The 12,915-nt window shown below is 37.0% G+C and overlaps 1 protein-coding gene across 1 annotated transcript in view; it reads right to left on the minus strand.

The window, feature by feature from the left end:
• Positions 1 to 12,915, minus strand: part of USP32 (ubiquitin specific peptidase 32) — a 233,496-nt gene that overhangs the window by 19,621 nt on the left and 200,960 nt on the right. The window contains exons 19-27 of the mRNA XM_011953649.1: positions 12,177 to 12,251; positions 11,530 to 11,668; positions 11,167 to 11,272; positions 9,527 to 9,700; positions 8,811 to 8,985; positions 8,220 to 8,371; positions 7,179 to 7,290; positions 5,619 to 5,830; positions 1,137 to 1,321 (exon numbers count right to left, since the gene is read on the minus strand). Coding sequence (XP_011809039.1) covers positions 1,137 to 1,321; positions 5,619 to 5,830; positions 7,179 to 7,290; positions 8,220 to 8,371; positions 8,811 to 8,985; positions 9,527 to 9,700; positions 11,167 to 11,272; positions 11,530 to 11,668; positions 12,177 to 12,251 — 1,330 coding nt within the window. The remainder of the gene's footprint in view (positions 1 to 1,136; positions 1,322 to 5,618; positions 5,831 to 7,178; positions 7,291 to 8,219; positions 8,372 to 8,810; positions 8,986 to 9,526; positions 9,701 to 11,166; positions 11,273 to 11,529; positions 11,669 to 12,176; positions 12,252 to 12,915) is intronic.

The raw sequence follows: 12,915 nt of genomic DNA on the forward strand, positions 1-12,915 counted from the left end.
ACCTGGAGGTGGAGTTTGCAGTGAGCCAAAACTGCACCACTGCACTCCAACCTGGATGACAAATTAATAATCTGCCTCAAAAAAAAAAAAAAAAAGATTTATCCTAAGCCCTACCCTAATCATCAGAAGACCCCATATCACAACAAATAAGTAAAGAACTTTTTTTTAGTTCCCATAAAACAGAACTCTTATTTGTACCATGATAGCAAGAAAATGATCTACAGGCCCACTGTGGTGGCTCACACCTATAATCTCAGCACTTTGGGAGGCTGAGGTGGGCAGATCACCTGAGGTTGGGAGTTTGAGACCAGCCTAACCAACATGGAGAAACCCCATCTCTATGAAAAATACAAAATTAGCCAGGCATGGTGGTGCATGCCTATAATCCCAGCTACTCGGGAGGCTGAGGCAGGAGAATCATTTGAACCCGGGAGGTGGAGGTTGCAGTGAGCCACGATTGTGCCATTGCACTGCAGCCTTGGCAACAAGAGCGAAACTCTGTCGTAAAAAAAGAAAAAAGAAAAAGAAAAAGAAAATGATCTACAATTTCATTGAGATAAAAATAAGACATCATCACAATCCCTACTAATCAAAGAGAACAGTGGTAGGAAAAAGGGAAAGAAAACAGAAAATATTTATTATTTTTATCTAGATTTGTGAAATTACTTCATGTTAAAATGACATGGTATGGGAAAAAGAAAAAAGAATGACATGGTATGGAAATAATCCAACAGAATTATTTTTTGTATCATGAGACTTTTCAGAGTTTATGTATGCAATCACTCTCATTCTGAATTTCAGAGGACTGAGATTATACAAATTTCCTGGTGAATTCATACTCTACTTTTGCAACACAGAAGACAAGGATATTACTTGAAGCATTAGCAGGACGAATCGAGGCAAAAGATTAGAGAATGGAAGGATTATTAGACACTAGAATGTTTGGCAAAAGGAAGCTGTATAGTCTCTCCTACTCCAAATAACAAACCAAATGGTTGAATTGTATGCTTTCTGCGTGGTTCTTCCAAGAGTGATTAACTTGACATAGGCTGGGTCCTATCAGTCACACAGAATTCATATAAATTATTTTTCTAGAGTTTTGAAACCACAGGTTTAGATGGATCCCCTGAACTTACCAATCCTGGGCATGATTACTAGCTTCCTGAGGTGGGAGTGGGCTCGCTAACCGGGACACTTGAATCCAAACTGCATCATATAGGTCTTTCTTCCGGGTATGCACAGTACATGGAACAATCAGTGGCATTCCAAAGAGGCTGGGGCGATTCTTCTGAGATGACAGGAAATACAGTTCTGTCCTCATCTATATGTACAAACAAGAGAATAGAGAGTTGAGAAGACAGGCCTTTGATTCCTCCCTTTAGTTCTAACCCTGCCAATAACAGGCATTATCACCATTTCAAATTAGTCACTATCACATTCTTCTCTATATTTATAAAGCCATCTTTATTGACACAAAGAGAACGGTTACAGTGGAGTCATTAAAAGGGCTGAGGTATTGCCAGTTTTAAAGTTGTTGCCTGTTCTGTGAAACTTGGGTTTCAGCAATTAATATATTCAAACCACAGTTTTCTTTGATAAACAAGTCTCACATACAGTGAATCTAATGTAAAAACTAGTAATAGCTTCATAGCTAAAGGCTTTTAAACAATTAAGACTCTTTCTTTCTCCAGAAAATATGCCAGTAAGCTGGGTGTGGTGGCTCATGCCTGTAATCCCAGCACTTTGCGGGGCTGAGGCAAGAGGATCCCTTGAGCCCAAGAGTTTGAGATCAGCCTGGGCAATGTAGGGAGACCATATCTCTATAAAGAAATAAATACAATTAGCTGGGCATGGTGGTATGTGTCTGTAGTCCCAGCTATACAGAAGGCTGAGGTGGGAGGATTGCTTGAGTCTGGCAAGTTGAGGGTACAGTGAGCTGTGATCGTACCACTGCACTCCAGCCTGGAAGGTAGAGCAAGACCCTGTCTCAAAAAAGACAAAGAAATGAAAAGATGCCAGTGGAAAAAAAAAAAAGACTCTCTCAACTATAGTTTTCCAGGGATAAGCTGTGGATAGTGGTTGTTGGAGTAGCAATTCCCAAAGTTTTGGAGATTTGTGAAACCTAGTAATTCTGTTTTGTAACAAGTTTATCCACCTTCCTAAAAGCAGTTAAGTGCTTTTAATCTTTTTTTTTGTTTTTTTAAATACATGATAGGATAAAAGTAAGGTAAAAATTTTAAAAATTTGCTTTGAGTATGTTAAAGAGATTTTTTTTTTTTTTGAGACGGAGTCTCACTCTGTCACCCAGGCTGGAGTGCAGTGGTGCAATCTCAGCTCACTGCAAGCTCTGCCTCCTGGGTTCACGCCATTCTCCTGTCTCAGCCTCCCGAGTAGCTGGGACTGCAGGCGCCTGCCACCATGCCCGGCTAACTTTTGTGTTTTAGTAGAGATGGGGTTTCACCGTGTTAGCCAGGATGGTCTCGATCTCCTGGCCTCATGATCCGCCTGCCTTGGCCTCCCAAAGTGCTGGGATTACAGGTGTGAGCCACTGCGCCTGGCGTTAAAGAGATTTTAATGATATTCCTTAATATAGAGATACTGCACAGAATTATCCCGGAAATGGCTGTTTAATAAACATTTAGTGTAATGGAATGGTTGGTGAGAGTTCAAGGTTATTCAAAGCTGCCGAACCTTTGAACATGTAATTCCCTAAGAAGTTTGGTATTTATTGAGTAGTTAGAAAAGGTAAATCAACAACTTATCAACTCACCAGGGGTTAAGTTAGCTAGTTTCTATGTAAAAAGATCCTTCTTTATTCAGATTATTAAGCATTTTATTTTGCCATTTTCATTTAAGCTTAAATATGTAATTTTAAGACCCTATTTCATATGTTACTATTATTATAAGACCCAGAGAAATCCAGACAGAGTTCAGTTCAAATATTTTATAAAATTTTAAAATGTAGCTAAACCCACATAATTTTCATCCTCTCATTAAGGAACTTCCCCTAGTGCCCTAGGGCCCGTACTTTCTCAGTTACTACTGAGATAAATTCTACTCCCAGTTATTAACATGGTTAGAAACTTCAAGCCAGGGCCAGGTGCAGTGGCTCACGCCTGTAATCCCAACACTATGGGAGGCCAAGGCGAGCGGATCATGAGATCGGGAGCTCGAGACCAGCCTGGACAACATGGTGAAACCTCATCTCTACTAAAAATACAAAAATTAGCTGGGCATGGTGGCAGGCACCTGCAGTCCCAGCTACTTAGGAGGCTGAAGCAGGAGAATCACTTGAACCCAGGAGGCAGAGGGTGCAGTGAGCAGAGATGCCATTGCACTCCAGCCTGGGCGACAACAGCAAGACTCCGGCTCAAAAAAAAAAAAAAAAAAAGAAAGAAACTTTAAGCCAAGGGCTACTAATTCAGAGAAAAAAAAATCAGAGGTAAAAAGAATACATTTCTGGCTTGATGCGGTGGCTCACGCCTGTAATCCCAGCACTTTGGGAGGCTGAGGCAGGCAAGTCACAAGGTAAGGAGATCAAGACCATCCTGGCCAATATGGTGAAACCCCATCTCTACTAAAAATACAAAAATTAGCCAGGCATGGCAGTGTGCGCCTGTAGTCCCAGCTACTCGGGAGTCTGAGGCAGGAGAATTGCTTGAACCCAGGAGGCGGAGGCTGCAGTGAGCTGAGATTGCGTCATTGCACTCCAGCCTGGGCAACAGAGCAAGACTCCGTCTCAAAAAAAAAAAAAAAGCAAAAAAAAAAAAACAAAACCCCAAAAAAGAATGTATTTCTGTTGTTTAAAGCCACCAAATTTATGGTAATTTGTTATAGTAGTCCTAAGAAACCAATACAGTACCTTTTTTACAATTTCATTTTCTCTTGTTGCTGCTATACAATCAATTTACTTGCTTTTTTATTGACTTCGCATCCTTACAAAGCTCAGTTCATCTGCTCTTTACATGAGTAGATAACAGAATATCTTATCCAATAAATATAATAAATAAGATGGGAATAAAAAATAAAAATAGAGTAAATTTTTGAAGAGGTAGGGGTAACGGATGGATCTTAGAAATGATCTAGAAGCCCTGCTCTCCTTTATTTTATTAAATTAGGACACTAAAGTCCAAAGAGCTCGACCAGCTATCTAGTGGCAGCATTAGAACTAAAACATAGGTTGCTAAATGCCTAGTTCAGTGCCCTTTCTACTCTACCAAGTTGCCACTATACCTGATGACTACCTCCTCTTTAACCATTATCCACTGACCAGTTTTCAAACCTTCCTTTTTCTTTTTTACCAGTCAACTTTTAATGCAATAGTTATATATTAGACTATCAAGAGAGGAATTATGCACAACTTGATTTTGCCCAAGAACATTCTTGTGTCCTCTAAGAAAACAACAACAACAACCCAAACTTTTCCAAAGCCGTCTGCATTTATGTGACAGTGAAGATGTACATACCTACATAAACACACAGGAAACATAAATTTTGTGTGTGTGTTGGTTTTTGTTTTTCTCTTATTTTTTTAGAGACAAAGTCTCACTTATTGCCTAGGTTGGAGTGGAGTGGTTATTTACAGGTGTGAGCATCATAGCATATTAATAGTTTCAAAATCCTGTCTTCAAGGGATCCTCCTAAACATGTCTGGCTTAGGAGATACTTTTTTTTTTTTTTGAGACAAAGTCTTGCTTTATCACCCAGGCTGGAGTGCTGTGGCGCAATCTTGGCTCACTGCAACCTCTGCTGACCGGATTCAAGCAATTCTCCTGTCTCAGCCTCTCGAGTAGCTGGAACTATAGGTGCATGCCACCATGCTCAGTTAATTTTTGTATTTTTAGTAGAGATGGGGTTTCACCACGTTGGCCAGGCTGTTCTCAAACTCCTGACCTCAGGTGATCCACCTGCCTCAGCCTCCCAAAGTGCTGGGATTACAGGTGTGAGCCACGGCGCCCAGTCATTTTCTTTCTTTCTTTTTATTCTCTTTTTGAGACAGGGAATGCAGTGGTGCAAGCAAGCATGGCTCACTGTAGCTTTGACATCCTAGTCTCAAGTGATCCTCCTGCCTCAGCCTCCAGAGAAGTTGAGACTATAGGCACACACCATCACGGCTGCTTAGTTTTTTTTTTTTTTTTTTGGTAGAGATGAGGTTTCACTATGTTGCCCAGGCTAGCCTTGAACTCCTGAGCTAAGGTGATCGATCCTTCTGCCTCAGCCTCCCAAAGTGTTGGGATTACAGGTGTGAGCCACTGCACCTGGCCAGGAGACACAAATTTTTAAAGAAAGTAGTACTCAGATATACTGACTATCCTGTTGCCTCTTAATATACGGATGAGGAATGTCATTTCATACATTAGCCATCATGAGTAATACTAAATCCTGGCTCTGAGCATTTATATTAGCATATATAATACATTGAAAATGCATTCATAGCATCAGATTTTGAGGATAGGATAAAACAAAATTAAAAAAAAATTTGTAAAATTATTAAATTTTAAAAAGTTAAAGAAAAAAAGAGAAGAAAATGCATTCAGTGATGTTGCAAAGACAGAAAATGGCTATTTCACAAATGACACTAGCAAGACCGGCAGTGAGTTGCCTAATATTTAACTAACCATTTTTCGGTGGACTGCAATGATGTAACCTGTAAAGGGGCTGTCAGGAAGAGATGACATGTGACCATTAACCATTCCATTTGTGAAGTTCTTCTCAGTTCCACACGGCACAACAGTGTTTGGCATTCCATTGGGGATGAATATTGGTCGGGGTAGATCCCCATTGGTAGTTAAGGTGAACATTCCATTTGTAGATGGCGAAGAGGAGAAATCTACAAATTCAAAGATAAGTACAGCATCATAAGCTTGTGGTACTTTTATCTTTGCTCTTTTCTCAAGTATCCTGAGGACCAGAGACAGTGTAGTCTCTTAACACAGGGCAGGGAGAAATCATAGCATAAATAATTCTAGAATTATTGGAAGATTTTAATTTACAATTTTACTTCCCTAACTCATCCTTTAACTAAATGAAAAGGAAAGAGTAACTGCTGGAAACTATTAAGCAGAATTTTTGCAGAAACCTGTATCAGCACCATGTTGTAGCACACAAACAGTTCTACCACTTGTTTTCTTTTCTTTCTCTTCGCCTTTGAAGACACTGTCCAATACAGTAACCTTTACCCAGATGTTGCATTTAAAATTTAAATTAGGCTGGATGCCGCAGCTCACATTTGTAATCCTAGCACTTTGGGAGGCTGAGGCTGGCAGATCCCTTGAGGAGCTAGTGACCAGCCTGGGCAACATGGTGAAAACCCATCTCTACAAAAGATACACCATAGCTGGGCATGGTGGCACATATCTGTAGTCTTAGCTACTCAGGAGGCTGAGGTGGGAGGATTGCTTCAGCCTGTAAGGCAGAGGCTGCAGTGAGCCAAGACGATGCCACTGCACTACAGGCTGGGTGACAGAGTGAGACCCTTTCTCAAAATAAATAAATAAAATAAAATAAAAATTAAAAATGCATTACTCTCAGTCACACTAGCCACATCTCAAGTGCTTAACAGTTCACATGACTGGTGGATACTGTATTGGATGGCAAAAATTACAGAAGTTTCCACCACTGCAGAATTATATTGGACAGTGATGCTCTAAATTAAAACTAAAATTAAATCATCCATCAACTCTCCATCAGGACTATCTACCTACTACACGTCAACGAGGGGAGCCTCATAAAGCCCTTTATACTTCGGGAATTAGCCTAATTGTAAGTAATATAAAGAACAGACAAAGCATACCAGTGGCTAAAAGGACTCAGTGAGTGACCACATTAAATTACATATAATATTGGATTTCTTTCTAGCTATATCTATTGTTTATATTATCTGGTAGTATGTTCCTCTCATACTAGCTGTTGCCGTGTTAGTATTAGATAAGAGTTCAAATAGATCTGAATTCCAAGGGTATATTAGCTAATAACTACCTATCTAACTGAAGTCACTTGGGTTCCCTAAATTCTAGGTTTCTTATCTAAAAAATATGGAATAATCAGTAAGGTTTCCCTTGGGTTCCAAAATTCTTCTGCTATAGTATCTTCAGCATGAAGAAATATAAAAAAGATGACAACTCTTAGACAAACATTTAAAGGTGCAATCATGAGAAGGAGTTCTAGTTCTATCTTACCTGTCTGTGTTGGACTAGAAGCTGAAATTGGAGATGCAGGAACAGGAATTTCAAATGCACACAAAAATCCACTCACTGAGAGTCGTACTTTTTGGTTGTCCTGAGGAAAGTTCTACAGAAGCAGCAGCAAGATGAGAAGGGGTAGACGTTTCAGATAAAATGGAAAAGTTCTCTCTCTAATGTATTTCAAAAGAATGTCTTAGGTGCTTTCATCCGTAAAACCAACAAGATGATTGAATAATCTTTCAACTACATAAAGGATGAATGCTTGATAAAAATAACTGAAAACTAAGCTCAACTGTCGAACTAGTATCTCTTTCCACAGGAAGAAGTGTGTTGTATATGACTGACTTCTTTAGTTTTGTCTTCGTTTCAGGGATCTAAATTCCAACTCTCAGAGACCCCATTTTTACATTTTCATATTAAGAAAATGTCAATGAGGTGTGTGTGTGTTCAGAAATCCCAAAGATGAATATAAATAATACCAGTTGCAGGAACTTAGAGTAGGCAATATATTTATTAGATTATTTATTTCCCCAGCTGGTATGTAGAAAGACATGATTGGTGTTAATTTGTCTTTACTCTTTTAATTTCTTAGTGTGTTAAAAGACCAAGTATATATATTCATAAATACTAAAAACACATATTCATAAATACATAAAATACTTTAACCTAGGAAGAATTCTAGTAACAGTGGTAATACAGAAGAGCTGTCAAGTGTAATAGCAGCAGTCTTTGGTAACAGCAGCAGTCTTTGGAGGAAACCCATACTATAGTGACACAGCTAGATCACTCCATATAGGCAGCCTTACATATTTCCCTTCTTCAAAAATACCACCATCAGTATTATTCCTTTATTCTGGTAGAAAACTCTTTTAAGTTTCTGGGTTGGAAAACTGGGCATTTGGTTGTTGTTGTTCAGTTTTTGTCATGTTTTAGTATCTCTTTTGGTCACATAACATAACAAGCGATCACAATAATTGAGAAAACTGTCATCTTTGAAGGATAGAATCAAAAGTTTCTTAGAGTAGTTAACATTACCTTTATGTTGGAACCATGTACTTCTGCTAGAAGGATTTGCTCTGAATTAAGTTCACAGAGATCGCTCAGCTGTTTTTTTAAACCTGTGTACTTTTCATCCATATTCAGCCTTAGTCCATACCGCACAGGGGTAGTACCATCTAACTTAATCACTAGTAAAGAGAAAAGATCTTTTATCAGTAAAATGCAGGTTTTATTGAAAGTCTTACATGCTGTGTACAGATACATATGACCTGTAAATATAAGCAAATATTTCAGCCTAGAATTTTTATTTTATGTGTAAACACAAAAACAGATGGTACTTCGGGATAATATTGAGTGAAATCAGTGTTTTTTTGTGTTCATCTGACATAAAAGCTTGAGTGGCTTTGCAGGGTTTTAAAGAGAGTTGCTGGCATATTTGAAACCAAAAAAACATGCCACAATCTAAATCTTCCAAACCTCAAGTCATGCCTAAAATTAGGTTGCTCGATTATAATATGCTGCCTACCAGTCTTTATTTGTAAACAAACAACTATGCTTACAAATTCAGGCTATTTAAATCAGTAAATTTAATGGAGTCAAGTAATTTTTCAGAACTTTGTGACCTACCTGTTATTTCTAAGTGCATATAACTGTCCATTGGTAGTGGCAAAGACAAAAAATTGAAAGGGTCAAATCGGACGCTTATATGCCCACATGTCTTGCATTTGACTTGAGATCTTAGCTGCCCATGGAACAAATCCACAACAATTGATCTATTTCTTCTTAGATGGTTGTCCCAGGCCTAGCAATAAAAAAGATGAGAATTTTCTCTCAAAATTCAAAAGAGAGGCATTTCTATATAAATTCAAAGAAACTGGTTCAATATATTGGATTTAAATGTAAAGAATATAATCCTTACTCTTCATTTAACATAAAATATTAAATTGAGGTGGAAAATCCTATTTTTCATTTGTTGTTATCATGGTAACAATGGTAAATATTAAAGTTATTTGTCCATTAATAAGTATAAAGTATGCCTATAGGTCACTATATGCATTACTTTAGCAGTTATGAGGACTCTTTAAATTCCACTGGATAATTATTCCTACATCCAGTACCATAAAGTTTACAAAGTGAAATGGCAACAGTTTTCTATTTTCATTAAAGGTGTTTTTGTTTTGGCATTACTGCATAAGCATTAAGCATACAGATAGAAATTCCTTCATTTTCGCAGTAAAATTCTGATCTCAGAATAGTTTAGTTTGCATTTAAATTGTGCTACATGTATTTATGGCCAGAACATTTTGTCTATTGCTTACATTAGAAACTCAAAACTGACAAACCTCTGCAGCTACTTCCCAGTCTGGTCGGCCATCACTGTCCTTCAGTTCCACATATGGCTTTTCATGGACTCGGTTGAGATCTTCATGAAGACCATCCAAGAGAAAAGCCAGAAGTTCTTGGGAGTCTTGTTGCTGAAACCCATTAAACCTGGGAGCATATTTTGCTATGGTCCACTATAAATATAAGAGGAGTCACAGTCATTATTTCCTACCCATAAAATTTGGAATGAGTATGTCCTATTAATCCAATCAGAGCCATTGTAAGAAAATAAATAGTATAGTACTTAGTCTGCCTCCATTTCAACAAATATATTTTGGATAATCATGAAATCTTTTGAATCTTAATGTCAAATGACAAAAAAAAAAGAAGTATTTTGGCCAATACTGTGTCCTTAGTTCAGTATCATGTAAGCAAACTGTTCTTCAGGCACATAGATGTTGTTTAAGACAGAAATATGAAAACAGCATTTGCTCGCATTGAAAGATAATCCTGTTCTATAATGTTTTACACATTTTTATAAGCATATAAAATACGTATATTTTATAGGTACCTAATATATACACAACACATGCATAATGTGTATATAATAATACATATGTATAAAATAATATGTGTATATAGTATTTTATATAATGTAATGTCTTCAACAATCACATTTTCTGGTCTTGTTGCATTCTAACTTTCATTAACTGCATTATATTATAGAATTACTTAGAGGATTAAATGAGTTAATACATATAAATTAATTAGAATAGTGCCTGGCAAGAGGTAAGTAGTTAAATGTGTAGCTATTATAGTTATTAATTTGTAATATAAAAAGCTTTTGCTTTGTATTTAAATAAAAATAATGAATGATCCTAACTTCACTAAAATCTACTACATCTGATAATAATATAAAACTTATATTCATTAGTTTCATTCATTCATCCTGCCACGTTTTTTTTTTTCTTTTTGGAGACAGAGTCTTACTCTGTTGCCCAGACTGGAGTGCAGTGGTGCAATCTTGGCTCATTGCAAACTCCTCCTCCTAGGTTCAAACATTTCTTGTGCCTCAGCCTCCCAAGTAACTGGGATTACAGGCATGCGCCACCATGCCCGGCTAATTTTTTTTTTAGTAGAGACAGGGTTTTGCCATGTTGCCCAGGCTGGTCTTGAACTCCTGACCTCAAGTGATCCACCTGCCTTGGCCTCCCAAAATGCTGAGACTACAGGCGTGAGCCCCTGCGCCCAGCCTACTTCTTTATATTCTAAAGATAGAATTATCTTAGTTATGTTGAAAATGTATTGGATTGGATGTAATTAATAGGACTCTGAGGTCCACCTTGCAGTTAGAATACCACTAATAGTGAAGTATTACCAAAAAAGGTTTACTCTTCATATAAGATGTTTGACAAATTAGTAAAATGAATGACATCCCAAATTTACAGTGCACCTTTGGTCTTTTTCCTACCCACTACATATACAGTAGTATTTTGCATATATTTAAACAAGCAAAAGAATTTGGCATCTTGTTTATACCAAGTGAAGGATCCAAAAACATTTATTAAGCTAAAAGGCTAAACACAAAAAACAAGTAGAGAAAAATGATTAAACAACTATTTAGGAATTACATACTTTTATATTATTTTAACCTGCTTACCCGAAGCTTTAATGGGGCAACATTCTTCTGAGTTCCACTCCAAAGTTCCTGTACTAAATCACCATAGCATTTAGCCATATGCCCCTTCATACCAATGGGATTTGTCCTAGAAGTTTGAGAGGAAAATTTGTTGCCAAAGATTCTCATAAATCACAATAATGTGGGCACAAAAATGTCTAGCATCTCACATCAAAATATCTTTTCTTTTTGAAACAAGAGATGTATTCCTTGGCCTATTTCATATTAAATAGGGCAAATAAGATAAAGTCTTTCTCCCACAGGGTAAAAAAAGAGGAAATTTAGGTGATATTGGGTTTATATCAAAGTCACAAGTTAAGAGGCCAGTGACTCAAGAAAGATTACCTGTTGAGTTCATAAAGATGTCTCCCTGAGATAAAATACTGTGTCAGTGGCTGTGTGTTACTAACACACTGGATGCTTGAGTTCATGAAGCATGTGTTTCCCAGGTTGCTTAGCCCTGTGGCTCCCTTTTCTGTGGGAACTGGAACAAACAATATGAGAACCAAAGCTTAGCTGTAGTAATATGCCATAGTACAAACAGTTACTTACATTCAACGAAAAGATTTTTTATAACTCTCATAATCAGTTAAATGGTGCTAATAATTCTCTAGCAGGTCTTTGAAATGCTAGAGAAGGCTTTTCATGGAGTGTCTGGCAACAGTGATGATCCATGCTCATTTGTAACCCAGAAGCAGCAATTATTCTTTTTAATTGCTATGATTTTTCAAAAGAATTCAAACAATTCTTCTTCTATCTAGTATGTCTTTTAAAACATGTAAATTATTTAATTGCAGAGTTAGAAATTTGGAAAATAATTTGATGGTGGGTTTGCCAACATCAAATGCTGCTTCAGGAAAAAAGAAAAAGAAGTAGGGGCCTAATTACTTTTGAACTAGAAAACCAAAAGTTATTAGCACTTTAATAGTTGAGAGAAGAAAAAAAAAGAATACATTTAAAATAATCTTTAAAAAATAATACTGGAGACTTACCCTTGTGTCTATCTATTTTACTACTATTTGCTATAAAAGACATCTCCTCAGGCCAACTCATATCTTTGTTGCGAACTGGAAGGACAGATAGGAATGTGTTAATTTCTTATCTATCTAATTCACACCCACTCGATTGCTTCTGTTTTTTTTTTTTTTTTCAGACATCTTATTCCTAAATCAGAAGTTTTAAAATCTAGTTAATTTTAGTACATGCATTGCTTATTGATAGAGTTACATTCTGAGAAGTGCATCACTAGGTGATTATGTCTTTGTGTGAACATCAGGGAGTGTACTTGCACAAACCTAGACTATGTATGGTATAGGCTGTTGCTCCTTGGTTACAAACCTGTACAGCATGTTAGTGTATTGAACACTGTAGGCAACTGTAACATAATGGTAAGTATTCGTGTATCTAAACATGTTAGAACACAGAAAAGGTGCAAGTAAAAATATCGTATTATAATCTTATAGGACCACCGCTGTATACAGGTCTTTTGTTGACTGAAACATCTCTATGCAGCGCATGCCTGTAATTGGCTCTAAAACCATTTTTATTCTTCATATTGAGGACTTTAAAGTCACTTGGTTTGAATAATCCTTTCCCTCAATTACCAACTTGAAGTAAAATCATACTCAACCATCTACAGAAGTAATTAAACTTCAGAAACAATGGAATTTCTTATACTTAAAACATTAGAAATATTACAATTCTTTCTTTTCTTTTTTTTTTTTTTTGAGG

This window comes from Colobus angolensis, unplaced genomic scaffold (assembly GCF_000951035.1).
Source record: "Colobus angolensis palliatus isolate OR3802 unplaced genomic scaffold, Cang.pa_1.0 Scaffold37, whole genome shotgun sequence".
NCBI lineage: Eukaryota > Metazoa > Chordata > Mammalia > Primates > Cercopithecidae > Colobus > Colobus angolensis.